Source organism: Ceratotherium simum, chromosome 26, assembly GCF_057802395.1.
Source record: "Ceratotherium simum simum isolate JZ-2026a chromosome 26, ASM5780239v1, whole genome shotgun sequence".
NCBI lineage: Eukaryota > Metazoa > Chordata > Mammalia > Perissodactyla > Rhinocerotidae > Ceratotherium > Ceratotherium simum.
The window spans coordinates 4,423,103-4,440,344 of NC_141925.1; the positions used below are offsets into that span (position 1 = coordinate 4,423,103).

Sequence of the window (17,242 nt, forward strand, 5' to 3'; positions counted from 1 at the left end):
CGCGCACGCCCCGGAAGTGGTTGCCGGAGGCGCGGAGCACGCCGGGACGCTCACGGGTCCCCGGGGCAGCGCCCAGCGCTGTGGAATTCGCCGGACCCGCACCCGGACCTTCCGGTCCGCTCGCCCGGCTCGCTGTGTGACGCCGAAAGTAGCCAATGAGCAGAGAGCATTCGTCCTGCACCGCCGCCCCCAGCCAGGGGAACCAATCCTGTTGCAAGAGAGGCAGGACGCGCCAAGTCCCGAAAGAGGAGCCGGGGGCAAAAAGCGGTTGAGTCCAGTAAGGTAAGACTCTGCTGAGGGGGGATTCCGAAGGCGGCGACAGCCTCAGTAGTTGCGCCGCGGCCGAAGGGGGCAAAAGCGACCGGAGGGACGCCCTGGAGACTGTTTATAGCCCTGTCAGGACCGCGCGGGGAGGGGAGAAAGAGGCCGAGGCCGAAGGTGAGTGGCCTCCGGCCTGCCGCAACTGCGGAGATAAATGCTGGGAGTTGGATGGGAGGAAACAGGACCTGAGGGTGGATGGGAGGACGGGCGAGGGGTTTTCCTGTTTCCGAGCTTTAGAATTTAAAGCCTGACCGGGGAGGCCGTTGGCGTCTAGTTGTCATAACAACCGGCCGCCCCGCGACAGGAGGGGCCGGGGCGGGGCCTTGGGGGCGGGGCTAACGGGCTGCAGCCAAGAAACGGACGTGGAGGCGGAGTCAGGATCCGGACTTAACCTGCGTCTGCGGGGCGAGCCAGCAACAAGTTGGCGTTCAGGACCCTTCACGATCTGGTCTGTTTTCAGCGCATATTCCAGCGACGGACACTGTCTTCCCCCAACTCGCTGGGCAGTTTTCACTCCTCTGAGCCCCTGTACACGTTCTTCCCGCAGCCTGTAATGCCTTTCCCTCCCCTATTGCCTTGTCCGCCTGTAGAACTTCTCAGTGTTGCCCTGTGATCTGGCCAGCAGCCAGAGAACACCCCGTGATGTATGTACCGGATGCATCCCCCCTGCTGTTCCCAGTTCAGGGTGCACCACGCTCCTGTCCCCCCTCCTGTAGGCACAGAGGAAGCAAGAAGCCCCCCACTCCCGTCTCCTGCCGCTACCTGTTGGGGCGCTGACGCAGAGTGACTTCTGCTGGGACAGGAGTTCTCTTCCCGTTTTATAGGCACAGCTGCCTCCAGGCTGCAAGGATTCTCCGGACGCTGGCTGGAGTACCATCATCCCACATTCCTAAGGCCCCTTTGACCCTTGAGGGACCAGGCCTTCTTCTTTTAGACTCTGGGATACACAAAGGGGGCTGGTTCAGTGCCTGGGCATAGGGGTTAATTTGAGTGGCGACTCCAAAAAAAACCTCTCCTGGGAACTCCAAAATGTCTCTGTCTATTCCTTTGTCGGGGGCGGGGGGGGGCTTGAAATCCCCTCTAAATTTGATACAAATTCTGTCTGCCATTTACTAACAACATAACTTCTCTGAGCCTATAAATGTAGATAATAGTATCTATGTTATATGGGAGATATATATAGTTTACATATATCTATATATCATATGCATGTATCATTCTATATATTATATACATATACCTTTGTACATATATCATTATATATCAATGCATGTATCTATATATTATCATATACTATCATTATATACATCATATACATACATCTGCAGGCTCCACACTGCACTACACACACACACAGTGCATGCACAGTGCCTGGCACTCAGTAACAGGAACCTGCAGAACCAGAAGGAAAACGGGGTGGGAGGTCTGTGAGTCAGTTTGCATCCCCCACGGGATGGTAGATGCCCCGGAGCTCTGGACCCTTGGCCCCTGGACCCTCTCACCTCACCCTGTGTCCTCCACAGGGCTCCTTGGATGATGGCACACTGAGAAGCATGCCCTGAGCCCCGGCCTCCATGGCATCCCATGACAAAGATATGGGGCCCTCACTGCCCTCTCCCTGGGCTGCCGTCCTTGAGGTTGTCAAGGAGCAGCTGCCGTCCTTTGACTCGGATTCCTCCTTGGTAAGCAGGCGCCTTCTTCGCACATCTTCCTGGGCCACGACCGCCCTTCCTTCCCGTGGCAGACGTGATGCTGACCCAAAGACAGCGCCACAGCTTATCAGCTTCTGCGTCTGTCACCATCTCTGTTTTTGTTCTCTGAATACATTTCTTGGTGCTCAGCATCCTTCCAGGTGACCCCAAACCACAACTGGAGAACTCCTCCAAGGGCTTACCATGATGCGCTGAAATGGTAGCCCCTCTCAGTGGTGGTCCTGGCCACGTCCTGGCCCAACAGAGAGTGGAGAACAGCACTGCAGCAGAGCAGAGAGAGCAGGGGCTTCAGCATCAAGCAGACCTGGGTCCCCATCCTCACTCGGTTACTGACTTACCATGTGACTTGGGGGTGGTTGCCACACCTGGGTCAGCCTCAGTTTCCTCACTGCAGAATACAGATAGTTATCACTGGTACAAATTTTGGATTCTGCATGTGAAGTGGCTGGCCCAGAGTGCATGCTCAATTAATGGTCAGAGTTAACAAAATCATCCACGTCCTGGCCTTTGTCATGTCCTGGCAAAACCCCCAGGTTGCTCTGTGGAGGACGATAATAATAAACAGAGAGGGACATCATATAAGAGGCTCCATGGATCAAATCCCAGCTCTGATTGTAAGTTGTCGTAAGGATTAAATAATCTACATAAGCCACAGTGCTTGGCACATGGGAAATGTACAATACATAGTAATTTTGTTATTGGTCACATGCATTCATTCAGCAAACATTCATGGAGCCTACTCAGCCTCTTCAAGGACCAGGAGCCCTTTGTAACATTATACACTGTGGCAGACCCTGCCTCACCATGATGGTGGTTGTGTTTCTAGTTTCTACCAACTAAGAGAATGTTGGGTGACCAAAGTGACTCTGAATTCAGGCTTAAATGAGCTGCACCAGCTTCTCCACGTAGTGGAAATTAGGCCTGTCCACACATGTAAGACGCAACAGCGACCCTGCTGACAATGCAAGGTGGGTGTTGCACCAGCAGGAGCTCCTCAGCATGGGTGCCAAACACACAGGTTGGAGCAGAGCGTTTAGAGAAAGGGCAAGGGTTTAGAAGTAACGTGCCAGGTGTGGGTCCTACCTGGGGCACCCACAAAGATGAACACGACAGAGCTTCCTGGACCTCAGGGATCTTCCAGTGCAGGCGAGGCTAATGGGGAGTAGATAGCGCACTCACAGTGCCTTTTCACATCTTCAGTCTCATTTGCTCTTATCTTCAGACTATCCCTGTGAGGTGGGCTGGCAACTATAAGTGCCCCGCACCCTGACTTAGAGGTGACAAACCAAGGCTCCTGTCATTAAGTGGTAGCTCAAGGTCATGGGGGAGGGGGAGGGCTGGACTCTGCTCTTTCAGCTACCCCCTGGCTGTCCTGTGCATTCAGCAGCAGGCATTAACTGAGCACCTGCTGTGGGTGGCAGGGACATGCAGAACCCGGAGCCCTGGATCTCACCTCCACCAGGTGGTGCTGCTGAGCCCATTTCTAGATCAGCGGCAGGATCCAGCCGCAGGGCAAGGCCCTCTAGGGGAGAACTAATCTCCCCAACCCTGGTGGCTCCTGAGCAGCAGGGTGAGGCAGGGCGGGGCAGGGTGAGGGTAGCAGGGAGGCCTTCCTGGCTCTGCTCTGCGGTGTCATCCCGAAGCCGTCTTGTTTGTCCACAGTCGGACTGCGGGGAAGAGAAGCTGTTCATCTTCCAGCGAAATCAAGCTGCCCTGATTCCAGACTTGGAGGAGGACCTGGCGGAAGACCCTGCCGGGGCCTGGGTCACTACAGCTGACGGGTTCCCTCCTGAGGTCTGTGGGACGCAGGCTCTGGGCATCCATGAAGCCAGGGCCCTGTGGGCAGCATGGGGTGTGGGGGTGGGTGTCCATGGCTCTCACCGGACTCTAGCAGCAATGTGGGTCACAGAGGTTAAAACCCCTGGTCTGGCATCTCTGCACACCCAAGCCTGTCTCCAGGTGCAACCCAAGGTGTTCAGACAGCAGACATCTCCCCATCTCATGCACACCACTCTCCCAGGGCCCAGCTCACTTCGGGGCTGGGAGAGGGGGTGGGGGGTACTTATTTTCTGTCTGATTTTGCCTCTGCTCTTCCTCTTCACCCCCACCCACACGGTCGTGTGCACACACACACACTCACACACCCTCTGCTGGCCTATTCCCTACCGTGGCACCCTGAACTGTCTGAATATTGTCACAACTTGTCATAAATGCCTCTCCCTTAACCCAGCTGGTTCAGCACTACCTGGCTTCTCACAAAATCTTGCGCTCCCTAAATGTTCATTGATTTAGTAAGGATGACAGTAGGGATTCAGAGGTAAGAAGGTGCCCCTGGCTGGGGAGATGAGATGAAGACAGGAAACAATTAGAAAATGCCAGAGCACACTCTGTAATTAGGTACAGTTGTGTGCTGCTTAATGACGCTTAGGTCAGCGACAGACTGCACATACCACGGTGGTCCCAGAAGATCAGTACCGTATAGCCTAGGTGTGTGGTAGGTTTAAGTACACCGTATAATGGTCACACGACGACGAAATCGACCAACAATGCACTTCTCAGAACGTATCCCCGTCGTTAAGCGACACACGACTGTACTGTAGTTGCAGTCATCGCCAAATGTCAGAGTGAAATTTTCATCTTCTTGTCTCCCCATTTCCCAGGGTCCCAGGTAAGACCAAGAGCTCTATCAAAAATTCATGGCTTGATGCTAAAATTAATTGCTGCCTTTATAAACAGAACCCATCAGTGGGCTTCCATCGCTGGGCATGTCCCCAGCCGTCAGGCCTGTTCAGTTCTTCTCAGTGTGCAAAGGCTCCAGGAGCCAGGCCTGGCTCCCTCCGTGCACTTCCCGCAGCTCAGCTCCATCCAGCATTATGGCTAGCTCTCATTAACCAGGGGGTGGAGTGTGCTGTCTAAGACAAACAGCCCGACATTAGTTAAAGCTGGGGAAGCAGCTTTTACTCGGTAACACTGACAGCAGGGACAGAGCTGAGCTCTGATTTGTGCAGAGGTGAGTGGGCGTTTTAAAGGGAGAATGAGGGCTGGGGAGAGCGGGGCTCAGTCGTCAAGGAGAGAAACATCACAAGGAGCTGATCAGTGTAGATGAGATGAGGCCAGGTGTGTCTGCTGGTGGCAGTTAGGGACATCGGGAGGCTATCCTCCCAGGAGAAGGGACACAGAAGCCCTGTCCTTCCCAACGAGTGCATTTCAAAGGAATAGCTCTCAGCTCTGTGACAGATGCTTCTGCATTGTAGAAACACATATTCAAAATTATGAGCCCTTTTTAGTAAATGCTGGAAGAAAGGGAGGTCAGGGGCCTCTCACCAGGTGTTGGCAGAACAAACAGTAAATTCTCCTGGCAGCAGCGTTGAGCTTCCTTTCTCAGGCCACCATCTAATGGGGGGCTGGGCTCACCCGAGCCTTATGCTCCCAGAAGCCATACCCGAGTTTGTTCAGGTCTCTCGATGCAGGTTTGGACGGGGTGGTGGTGTGCTGAGACTTCTGCAGTCCTCAGTGTGAGCACAGACACAGGGTCTTCTTACAGAGCCAGGGCACATCCCCCACCCATCACCATGGCAGAAATCACCCACTCACTCAGCGAGGCCTAGAAGTATGTCTGAAGGAACCCCAAATAGGAGAAATTCCCAGCGCTGACAAGACCCCTGGTTAGTTCAAGTGGAATGATATCCACGGGACTTTATTTTAATTTTCTTCAATTCTACAATTACCTTGGCAACTCTTCTGGATGATTTTTTTCTTAATCTAGGATGGGAAAGTCTATACCAACTCATGGAGGTGGAGGCTGTGGGCTTGCTCTGGAGTCAAAGGGCCTGGGATTCATCTTGTTCACCCCCTAATAGCTGTGTGACCTATTCACAGCGGCCAAAAGGTGGAAACAAGCCATGTGTCCATCAACAAACAAAATGTGGTCTAGCCATACAACAGAGTATTCTTCAATCCATAAAAAGGAATGAAGTACTGACACATGCTACGAAGTAGATGAACCTTGAAAACACTAAGCTAAGTGACAAGGCACAAAAGGACAAATATTGTATGATTCCACTTATATGAAATATCTAGAATAAGCAAATTCATAGAGACAGAAAGTAGACTAGAAGGTACTGGGGGTGGGAGGGAGGGGAGGTACAGAGTTTCTTTGGGGAGATGCCAGAGCTTTGGAAATGGTGGTGATGGTTGCACAACATTGTGAATGGACTTAATGCCACTGAACTGTACATTTAAAAATGGTTAAAATGGCAAATTTTATGTTATATACATATTTTACTACAAAAAAAATTTTTGTAGTAAAAATTTTTAGTAAAAATATTTTTACTAAAAAAAATTCCCTGAAGTATGTTTTTGAGGCTGTTCACCAGGACGCCTATTTTCTCAATAGCCAGTTGTGCCTGTGGAATTTGCTGCTGAACCCTGGAGGGAATGGGATGCAAGGACAAAGGATTCAGCCTCTCTGGAAGGAAGGGGCCCTGGTCCGTCTTTGGAGAGCCCTGGTAAGAGCAGCTCTCTTCTTAGGATGTCCGAGGAGACCCCCAGGTGGCAGGAAGGCGAACTTGGGGGCATGTCCTTCAACACCAAGGGATCCCAGAGTCCTGCCTGGGGGCTGCAGGGAGAAGCCACCCTCTCCCCCCAGGAAGGAGACCTGAAGACCCAGCTCCCAAGCACTGCCTCCCGAGCCCGTGAGGGCTCAGACTCCGCAGACCGCAGAGCCCTCCGCAGGGAGAGAAGGAAGATGATCGAAAGAGACATTCTCCATAAAGTCACCTGGGATGCCCGGGGCCCAGCCTGCAGTGACCAAAGTCAAGTGAAGGTGACGCCCTGTGGAGCAGCAGCGTCAGGTCCGAGACCAGAAACGCCACCAGAGCAGCCCCTGGAAGGACCGCCACTGCTCTCCCTCCAGGTAGCGTCTCCCCTGCCCTGTGCTTCCTCTGGACGGGCCCTGCACGGCGGCCCCCAGCTGGTCCTGCACAGGCCAACCTGAGGCCGGCCCCCTCCACCTGTCTTCATCTATTTGGGCTGCTATAACAAAATCCCACAGACTTGGGAGCTGAAACAACAGAAAGTCATTTCTCACAGTTCTGGAGGGCCAAGAGCAAGGTGCCAGCAAATTCAGTGTCTGGTGAGGGCCTGCCATCCTCTCGCTGTGTCCTCACTGTTAAAGGGGTTCAGGGGCTCTTTGAGGCCCCCTTTTTTATAATGGCACTAGTTCCATTCATGAAGGCTCCCCTCTCATGACCTAATCACCTCCCAAAGGCCCCACCTCCAAACACCATCACACGGAGGGTTAGGATTTCGACATGTGCACTTTGGAGGGACACAGACTTTCAGTCCATAGCAGCGACCTTACACCCTGGTCCCAGGTCCACCGGCAGGCAGGCAGCCGTTTCTCAGAGGGTGTGTCATCCTGGCAAACGAACCATCTTCAGGTAGAGTTAACTAGGAGGAAGAGCAAGGAGACGCCAGCCTCTTTTAAAAAAAAAAAAAAATACTAATCCCAATTATGTTTATGAAGACATACAACCACATATAAGACAGGGAACAGACTCTGTCAAAGCACAATTCTCAAAACGTGAAAGCCCGCGTTCTCATACAAATAATGAGCACAGGTTAACGTTGTGTTTAGCTATTCAAGAGGAACCCGCAGGATGCCAAAGCCAAAGAGAGTATGAGAAACCAGGATTTTGTAAGACACTGAGGAAAAAGAAATAGACGCTGAGATAAAATTCCTATATTAAGTAGAAAATCGGTCAACATCCTTCAGGGCAACAGAACTGTTATCTTTGGGGTTATCTTCTCTACCAGACCGAAAAGAAAACCATCGCACCTCTCAGTTTCACAAAGTTGTAAAACGGGTGGGCCCTGGTCTACCGTGCAGACCAAGTCACCTTCCCTTAGAAAGGTGGGCTTGTTAGAAAATGCTCCGGTGTAATGCTGAAAGGTCAGGCGATTCTCTTTTTTCTCCGATTTACAAATGTTGGATAACTTTCTTAACAACTTAGAGAAAACTGGCCTCAGGTGTACATGGAGGTCATTTTCACCAATTCTGTTGTTATCAGCCCCATTCTTTCCTTTCTGCTCGCCCCTAAACACCCTTATTTTCACTCACCTCTGGGGCTGCCGGGAGTGGCAAGGTCACACGTAAGAACCATGAATTCCTGATTATGTCCTCCCTCATCACCCTACTCGACCCCCACAGCACTCTCTTCCAAGTCCTCCAGTGTTAGTACCTCCCTAGAACAATCTGTTTCTTAATAATTTTATTTATTTATTTTTCCCCCAAAGCCCCAGTAGATAGTTGTATGTCATAGCTGCACATCCTTCTAGTTGCTGTATGTGGGACGCGGCCTCAGCATGGCCGGAGAAGCGGTGCGTCCGTGTGCGCCCGGGATCTGAACCCTGGCAGCTGGTAGCCGAGCGTGCGCACTTAACCGCTACGCCACGGGGCTGGCCCTGTTTCTTAAAAGAGCAAAACGTCTTAACTTCCCAACGTTTTAAACCTGTTTGAACTTAAAGAGTTTTAAGATGACACTGGGTTTACCTCCAGGTCAAACAATGTCTTTGTGCCAGAAATGAAAGTATTGCCCAAAAAAGGCATCGGAAGGAAGTGGCAAGAGAACCAGTTCATACTGCAGCCTGCACAGGGTGGGTGAGCAAGCCCACGTGCAAACATGGTCGTGCACCTCAGCCCCGATTTCTGCCCCACGACATCCCGCAACAGCCTCCGTTGGTCACGGCAGCTGTGAAATCGGCACTCATGCCTCCAGGACCCTGTGGCAGCCACGTAATCACCATTTTAATTATTTCAGGAACTCGAAGAGAGGGATCTGGATCACATCCTTCAGAATCTGGCGGGACGAGAAGACGACCGGGGAGATGGCCCACCTGGAGCCACGTGGTGGGCAGCTGACCGCCTGCAGGGCCGAGGTCTGACCTTGAATGCTGGGGCCCAAGTGCATCCCCACAAGCAGCTCCGCCAGGTCCTCTCTTTAAAATAGGGCCTGGGCTGGGCGCGGTCAGCCCCGCAGGCCACCATGTCCTCTCCACTGCTTGGCCCTCACCGTCCTGAACACTCAGGTGCCAGTCCTTGAAAGACTTCATTCATTCCTTCACTCCTTCACTTCTTCATTCACTTCATTCATTCATTCATTATATATGTGACTGCCTGCTATGTGCCAAGCATGGACTAGGCCCTGGGGATATGAGAGGGGTTATAGCAGGATGTGGAGAAACTCAGCCTCCTGTGAGGAATGGGGGGATGGGGGACTGGAATTGGTACCCCCTTTTTGGAAGGCAAGGTGGAAGAATCTATTCTCTATTTTAAAGGCACATAAGCCTCTGATCAGGCTATTCCACTTCTAGAGTCTCGGAAACACACACACCCTGGGGGGGGAAAGATGTGTATTCAGGGATGTTTGCTGCAGTGTTGTTATAATTGCAAAAAACTGGAAACGACCCGTATTCAATATTCAGTAGGAGTCCAGCTAAATGAGTCATCACAGAACACTGCAGCTCAGTGAGGGGAATCTACATATATATTCACACAGAAAGACGTAAAATATTCACTGAAAAAAAATCTATAGAGGATGATCCTCTTGCTGTTAAAAAAAAAAAGGAACACACGGAATGTTAATGATAGTTCCCTCTGACAAGTGGGCCTCAGGAGTGAGGGCGTGGGATGCACTTTTAGCAAGAAGTCACTGCTACTTCACGAGGCTCGAATATAACTCCCTGCTCATGAAGATATTGCTCCCTTGGCCCTGCTGAGCTGGAGGGGGGTCCTCATAAAGGGCGGAGAGTAGAGGAGGGGTCGGGCAGGGGCCTCTGGCGGACCCCCATCACTTCTCCATGCACAAGCCCGAGGTACGTCCCCACAAGGGGTCCCGAGTGGCTCAGGCCACTGTAAGTCAAATGAGGGCCGCATCCCCACTAAGCAGCTTCCCCCCTCCCATCAGACCAGGCTGTGCCAAGTGCCCAGGACAGGCTCATGGAACAGCTTGCCCTCCTGTGTGCCACGCAGTCCAGAGCTGCAGCCTCTGCCGGGAAGGTGCCTGCTGACACAACCCAGGACACCGAGCGGGAGGCTGCAAGCAGGTGGGACTTCCTGCCAGCCACGCCCCTGTCCTCGCTAGAACTGGCCCGCAGCCTTGCAGCATTCATTAGGCATATATGGGTGGGGCACTTGGTGTGTATTTCTCATTTCATCTCAAGAATCTGATCAGGTGGGTGCATTTTATAGAGGGGAAACTGAGGCTCAGAGAGGTTGACTTGCCCAGACTATATGTAGCAGAGCTGGGACTCAAGTCTCAAAGCACCCACTCTTTCCTCTACCCCATGGGAGCCCTCCTTTCACCATCCACATGGCCTCCCCAGGAGTAGGACCCTGGCCCTCTGGCCACCATGGATGGGGCCAGCCCGGGGCATCTGACCCCAGCCAGGCCAGTCAGACTCTTTCCCTGGGGAATTTCCACTCTCTGTCTTGGGTTGGGGTGGAGGGCAGAGAAAGAACAGCTGTGGTGAGAAAGACTGAAGTTGAGAGGCAGAGGTGGGGACAGGGCCCTGGGGTCCCTTAAAGGCTAGGCGTACCCCTGCTCTTCCGACACTTTGCTTGTTCCACTCTTTTTAGGAATCAGAGAGCTAATGAATTCCCCTTTTCATCTGAGCTAGCTGGACTGGGCTTCTGCCCCTGGCAACCCAAGTGTGCAACAGAAATGTCTAGACCTACTCTGTGCAGTCAGTAGCAACTCGCCACATGTGGCTACTGAACCCTTGAAATGTGGCTAGTGCAACTGAAGAACTGAATTTTTAGTTTTATTTTATTAATTTTAATTAGCTTAAATGTAAATTTAAATAGCTACTTGTGGCAAGTGGCTACCGTACTGGAAAGCAGAGATATGGAACATTTTAATCATCATGGAAAGTTCTGTTGGATGGTGCTGGCCTAAATCTTGAGGGTTGTTCTGAAGAGTCAAAGAGCAAATGCATTTATAGGGCTTATCTTGGTGCCCCGCACACACACACAGCCGTGACCCCGGCACAGGTCACACAGTAATCACCAAGAAGTACTTAGCACTCCCTGCTCTTCTCATCTCAGATGTGCTTCCACAGAGCTGGGCTTCCAGGCTGAGCTGGGCCCGACACTGGCCAGGGGTATGCGGCTAAGGAACCCAGCAGAGCCTCCCACCATCTTCATCGATCTGCGGCCGAAGGAGCCATCAGACCAGGAGTCGTCTGAAAGGTACTGGGAGCGGTAACAGCCCCGCAGCAAACCCAGTGCTTTGCAGATGCCGTGCTGGCCTTGGGAGGAACAGGGACTTCACAGGCACCGCTCAGTTGAGAAATGCTTCCAACCAGGAACTGAGCCTGGTCAACAACCCCACCGGGTCCCATCAGCAGGCTCTCCCGGCAGGGAGGGAGGAAGCAGGGGCAGAGGGCAGTCTTTCTAAGAAATGGAGTCTAGGCCGGGGCACATGGCCTCGCGGGTACCTCCGTCCTGCCACCACTTGGCAGAAGCCCAGTGGCCCTTTGGTTTTGGTTGGCTGGGCTTTGGCTGGCCTACTGGTCCTCCTGCCTTGGGTCACCAAGGAGGCCTGGACGCTCCAAGTCCCTAGTGGGAGCCGGGCTGGACTGAGGCACGTCCAGCGAACCCTCGTTTCCTGCCCCCAGCTCCAGCTCCAGCTCTTCTGACAGCGAGGAGGAGGGGGAAGAGGACACAGCGGCTCTGAGAGACCAGCAGGGCCCCTGGGGGCTGAGGTAACCACGAGGGGGCTCCCGCGGCCTGGGGATGCCCCATCTCTGCTTTCCGCAGCAGGCTTTCACCAGCACTCTAACATTTGTGCTTTGAGCTGTCTTGCACCCAAAGGGCCAGCACATGAGAGTGTGGGGGGGTCTGGGAGGTGGGGAGATTAGCCGGCGGGAGCCCACCTGGGGCCCAGCAGCATCTCAGCCTGGCCTGCTATTCTGACCTCACCAAGGACACCTTAGCTTGCTCTCCAGAAGGGATCAGTACACTTTATCCCTGAAAAATAGCTCCCCAGATTGATTTTGCTCCCTTCTAGTGATGGCAGTGGAAATGAAGGGAAAATGTAGGGATGGAACACAGTGAGAGTTGTTAGCCAGGGTGAATGAAGAAGTGAAAGGTCAAGTTCAGAGAAGGCTCGGGTCTCTGCCATGGGGAGGCCCACACTCTGGTCACCAGCGAGTTAGAATGATATGCTGTGGCAGGGTCTATCATTTTTGGAACTGCAAAGCCTGCAGATCCTGCTCTTTGGGAATGTCAGAGTCTAATGCAGCTTTCCCCCTAATGCCTAATTAGGAATCATAGGAAAAAGAGAGAAGACAGATTTGGGTTGCAAAGTGTCACACAGGTTTCCTCCCCGAGGCTTTAACATGCTGATATGCCCTGTGACTCGGCACAGGACGAGGGCCCAGAGGCTGCAGTCCTTATTTGTTTAGCGTCTAGAGAAGCTGGGAACACGCTCTGGAAGCACTCTGGCTTTTTGTGTTTGTGTCCTGTGGTGAAGTGCTGGCCTCTGTGTGGTGTTGATTGAGGTTGCTTCTCTTGACACAGGGACTGTACCGGGAAAAGTCAGCTTCTCCAGCAGCTCAGGGCATTTCAGAAGGGGACCACTCAGCCCAAGTTGCTTGCCAGCAAGGGTCCCAGCGGCCAGAAGGCTCAGGCCCCTGAAGATTCTGCCGGATCCGGAACTGGGAGGAAGCAACACGTAACACTCCAGGCTGAGAGGCAGAGCACCCAGGCCAGACCCCCAGGAGGAAGTCCCAGGGCCCTGGGGGACCCTCCTGGGCCAGGGACAGCCAGGGAGACCCTGGTGCCTCCTCTAGGCCAACTGTAGATGCCTCTGGTAATGGAGGAGGAGGTTATCAGGATGATGTGACATTTCCTCGACATGCCTAGGCCCTGGGGGTCCGTTCGCTCTCCCTGTTTCCATTAGCGTGTGCTTTTGTAGCACAGGGACCCTCAGACTGTGGATCCAACCCTGTTAGAATTCGGTCAGAACATTTTCATGCACTTAGAGCAAAGATGCCAGTACAAACTGGTACAAAGAGCATGACAACTCAAGCAGCCCCTATCCTCTGAAAGGGCCTGGAAGGAAACACCATCAAGATGATGTTTTGTTCTGAGATGGGACTACAAAGCTTTTCACCCTTTTCCATTTCTGCATTTTTTCTCTTTTATGTGCATCTATTATTTCCATCATACCAGGTCTTTTTTAAAGCTATAAAACTTAAGTAAAACATATTTAGAGAATTTCAGGGTTGAAAGGGTCTTGAAAGGGAATTTAGCCTGATTTTTTGGGTCCCTGGATGCTTGCTATTTTGTGTTCCTGAATTACCACCACCCACACACACACCCCAGATGGACTTTGTGATAAAGGGGTAAAGATTGAAATTTGATTTCTCTTTTTTCTTTAACCAACACACAAAGGCACATATATGTTCTAAGGTCCTTCCAAACTCAAGGTGGAGCTGACCCTTAAATACAGATAGAATACTGAATGTTCTCACACCTGAATCTGTCCCTGTGGGCTGGCGCAGCGCCCTCCCTTGTACATAACCAGAGACAGCTGGGGGCCACAGGAGGCGCCCTGTCTCCCTGGCCCTGTGACTTTGAAAGCATTATCCCCCCACCCGCCATCTTCACAGAGGCCTTTCCTAACTGGGGTTCCCAGCCCTGCTGCTCCCACCAGGCTGAAGCCCTGATCTGTGGCACCTCCGTTCTGTCCCCTGTGTGCTTCCAAGATCCACTGCTCAGCGTCTCAGCTCCTTCCCCGCCTGCCCCACAGGAAGAGCAGAGAAGTCATCTTGGGTCCCCACGCTAGAGGCTCAGGAGGTCCAGCAGGGTCCTTGGCATTTGAGTACAGATTCCAGCATTCAGCTGGGGTCATGGCTGGCTGCCATGCACTGGGGGTGGGCAAGGGTCTCCTGCCATCCAGCCCTGTGCCAGGCAAGACAGGCCCTGCCCAACCTCAGCCAGCCAAGATCCGGGCCACAGACTCCACCTGATCTGGCCACAGGGGCCCCACCAGCAGCCCCCACTCCCAACGAGGGCATTTTCATTAGAAGCCAGATGCGAGGTGGGCTTCCACCAAGGCCACAGCAGGCCCAGGGAGACCTTCCTGCAGGGAATGTGGCCTCTCCCGCCTGTGGAGGCCCTCACCTCAGCTCCGGGGCACAGTGTGGACAGGGCGGCCTAAACGTGGCACACCTCCGCCCGTGCTGCCAGCCGTGCCATCAAAAGCAAAGGCCATTTTTTAGCCCCATTTCCCCCCTCTCTACCCCTTTTAATGCCGCCAGTAAGTTCATTTAGGATGTTTCACAAGCAGTGACAGAAAATAAACTTTGTACCAAGTTCAACTCTGTGAATTACTGTCTGTCAAGGCAAGCTGGGAGGATGAGGCGGTGGGAGTTCAGGCCTGAGTTGAAAGCTGGTTCCACCACCTGGACAAGGTGCATAAAGCTCTGAGGGCCTCAGTTTCCCCATCTATATGAGGAGAATCATGAAAGTCCTATGTCACCGGACTGCATGAGAGAATGTCATGGAGCAGGCACTTGATGGGCCCAGCTCTCACGCCAGTGGGAGGGCAGCCACCTCCAGCACCAGCCTGGACGTGAACGAAGTGAGCCCACGTGGGGGAGGCGGGTGGTCGGCAACACTGGCCCAGCTGGATCTGGCTGGGTACCTCATGCTCGAGAGCTCCAGAAGCTGGCCTAGAAAGTAAACACCATCCTTAACCCGGTGGCTCCATTCTCCAGGACGGAGCACATGGGGCCAGAAGAAGGGCTGATGTTTACTAAGGGAAGAGAGAGAAGAGCAGGGCACACACCCTGGAATGTAGGTGGTATGGAAAGGTGAAAATATTTACAGCGATTGGGTGACAAAACAGTATGGACGATCACAGCTGGCATGAGGGCCAAAGCCACCTAGCCATGAGGAACGGCCATTCCTCTGGATGGAACATTCCGGAACCCAGTGGTTTCAGCAGCTGCTCCGACTCCAGTGATGACTAAACCAAACAAGGACTCTATACTGCTCCCCTCAGCCACTCAAGAGACCATAGATGGTGATCAGAGAGGCACGTCTGCCTCAGACAGACCAAGTGGGGCAACCAAGGCCAGCCTGACCCTGGAACACAACCACTCGGGGCCGGAGCAGAGGCAGTGCTGGACCTCGCCCTGGGGAGAGGTGGCAAGGCCAGTCCAATTCCCAGGCTTCCTCACAAGCTGGGGGAGGGCAGGAGATGGGGTCTTGGGGAAGCGTTCCCACACCAGGCGTCCATCCTACAGACTAGCCATGGATCTACAAACGGGACCCCCAACTCACCCCATTTCCTCGTTGACACCACTGGAATACTGGAAAAGCCCCCACAGGCTACATTTTGAAAGTGTGACAAGATTGGAGGGGAAGGCTGGGGTGCGTAATGCTACAAGCAACTGCAGCCTTTGAAGCTTGCCCCCAAGTGGGTTGAATAGTGTCCCCCCCATTCATGTCCACCCAGAACCTCAGAATGTGACCATTTGGGTAAGCAGGGTCTTTGTGGATGTAATCAGTTAAGATGAGGTCATTCTGGAGTAGGGGGCCTTAAACCCAATGACTGTGTACTTGCAAGAGGAGAGGACAGAGACGCACAGGGAGAAGGCCATGTGACCACAGAGGCAGAGACAGGAGTGATGCTGCCACAAGCCAAGGAACGCCAAGGCCTGCTGGCACCACCAGAAGCCCGGAGACAGGTGTGGACAGACTCCCTCAGAGCCCCCAGAAGGAACCAGCCCTGCCGACACCTTGATTTTGAACTTGTGGCCTCCTGACCTGTGAGAATAAATTCCCGTTGTTGTAAGCCACCCAGGTTGTTGTCGTTTATACAGCAGCCCCAGGGCCCTAATACACCTGCTCTGTGCCCAGCACTCCAGCCGCCTCCCTCAGCCTGGGCACCTGAAATGCCCACTGCCATCCTCGTGCTGGGCCCATGGGAGCAAAGAGTCAGTGTGAAGATGCCTGAAGATCAGGGTTGCTGGTTCTGGGGCACAAACGACTCTGGCAGCTTCATCAGCTGTGACTAACTATGGTGCGTGGTGGTCAGGCTTTGGCCAGGGGGCTTCCTGGAGCCTCGGGGGCCTGTGTGGCTGTGCTAGGGTGCCACCCGCTGGGGCTTCTCCCAGCTGTGGGTCCGCTGGTGTCTGTGGAGGTCGGTGCCAGGCAGAAGCCTCGCCCACAGGCAGGGCATGTGTAGGGCTTCTCCCCCGTATGCATCCTGTAGTGGGCGCTGGAGTGCGAGCTGTTGTGCACACGTGGGGCCGCCCCTCAGGGTGTCCTGCGGCGGACGACCGGGCTGGAGGGCTGGCTGAGGCGCTTCCCGCACGCACGCGGCGCACAGGGAGGGCTTCTCACCCGGGTGCACCCTCCGTGCCTGCTCAAGTGGGAGTGGTCTCGGAAGCCCTCCCCACAGACCTGGCACTTGTAGGGTGCTTGGTCGGGGGCATGTTTTACTAAAGCCTTTGCCGCATTCGGGGCACATGTACAGCTTCTCAAGCTCTCGGGGCCCCCCACTTCCCAGAGGCCGCGTGGGCCTGGTCGTGCCCCTGACCAGGGCCGGCCCCTGACCCGGGAGCGGGGCGGGTCCCCTGCACCGTGCTGACAGCACTCGGTCCCACTCTATTCTCATGAGTGGGAGAAAGCCCTGAGACAGGGAAAGCACAGTCCCTGAGGGCTTCATGGGAGAGGGGGAAAGGGAAGGGCATGCTTCTGATATGAAAGCAGGAAAGGCTGGGCGGGACCTCCCATCTGAGGACAATGACGTGGAGCGATGCTCTTCAAATTCCCCTTCTAAACACTCAGCAGGGAAGTGTCAGCCAGACCCTGACATGAGTGAGATACTGAAACCATGGCAGACACTCCTGTAAACACACAGCAACTCAGGTAATCCTCACAAGGCCCACGTGAGACGGGAGCTGTTGTTGTCCCATTGTACAGATGAAGAAACTGAGGCACAGGAAGGTTAAGGAACTCACCCAGAGTCATTCAGCTGGTAAGCTAAGAGCCCCAGCAGTCCGGCTCTGGAGTCAGAGCTCACGACCTGTAGGTCAGGGGTTCTCACCCAGGGGCAGTGGCGCCCCTCAGGGGACGCTTGGCAATGTCTGGAGACATTTTTGGTTGTCACGCCTGGGGAGGGGGCTGTTGC

At 53.7% G+C, this 17,242-nt stretch overlaps 1 protein-coding gene and 1 pseudogene across 1 annotated transcript; one reads left to right on the forward strand and one right to left on the reverse strand.

Moving 5' to 3' along the window:
• Positions 1-311: 311 nt before the first annotated feature.
• Positions 312-14,420, forward strand: DNAAF8 (dynein axonemal assembly factor 8). Its single transcript, XM_004438100.3, has 9 exons — positions 312-438; positions 1,845-2,003; positions 3,696-3,827; positions 6,430-6,948; positions 8,855-8,972; positions 10,001-10,139; positions 11,140-11,283; positions 11,712-11,798; positions 12,616-14,420. Exons 2-9 carry the CDS (start codon positions 1,896-1,898, stop codon positions 12,896-12,898), a joined length of 1,530 nt encoding a protein of 509 aa, XP_004438157.1. The 5' UTR covers positions 312-438; positions 1,845-1,895; the 3' UTR covers positions 12,899-14,420.
• A 1,772-nt stretch (positions 14,421-16,192) lies between these two features.
• Positions 16,193-16,726, reverse strand: ZNF500 (zinc finger protein 500; annotated as a pseudogene).
• Between the last annotated feature and the right edge of the window lie 516 nt (positions 16,727-17,242).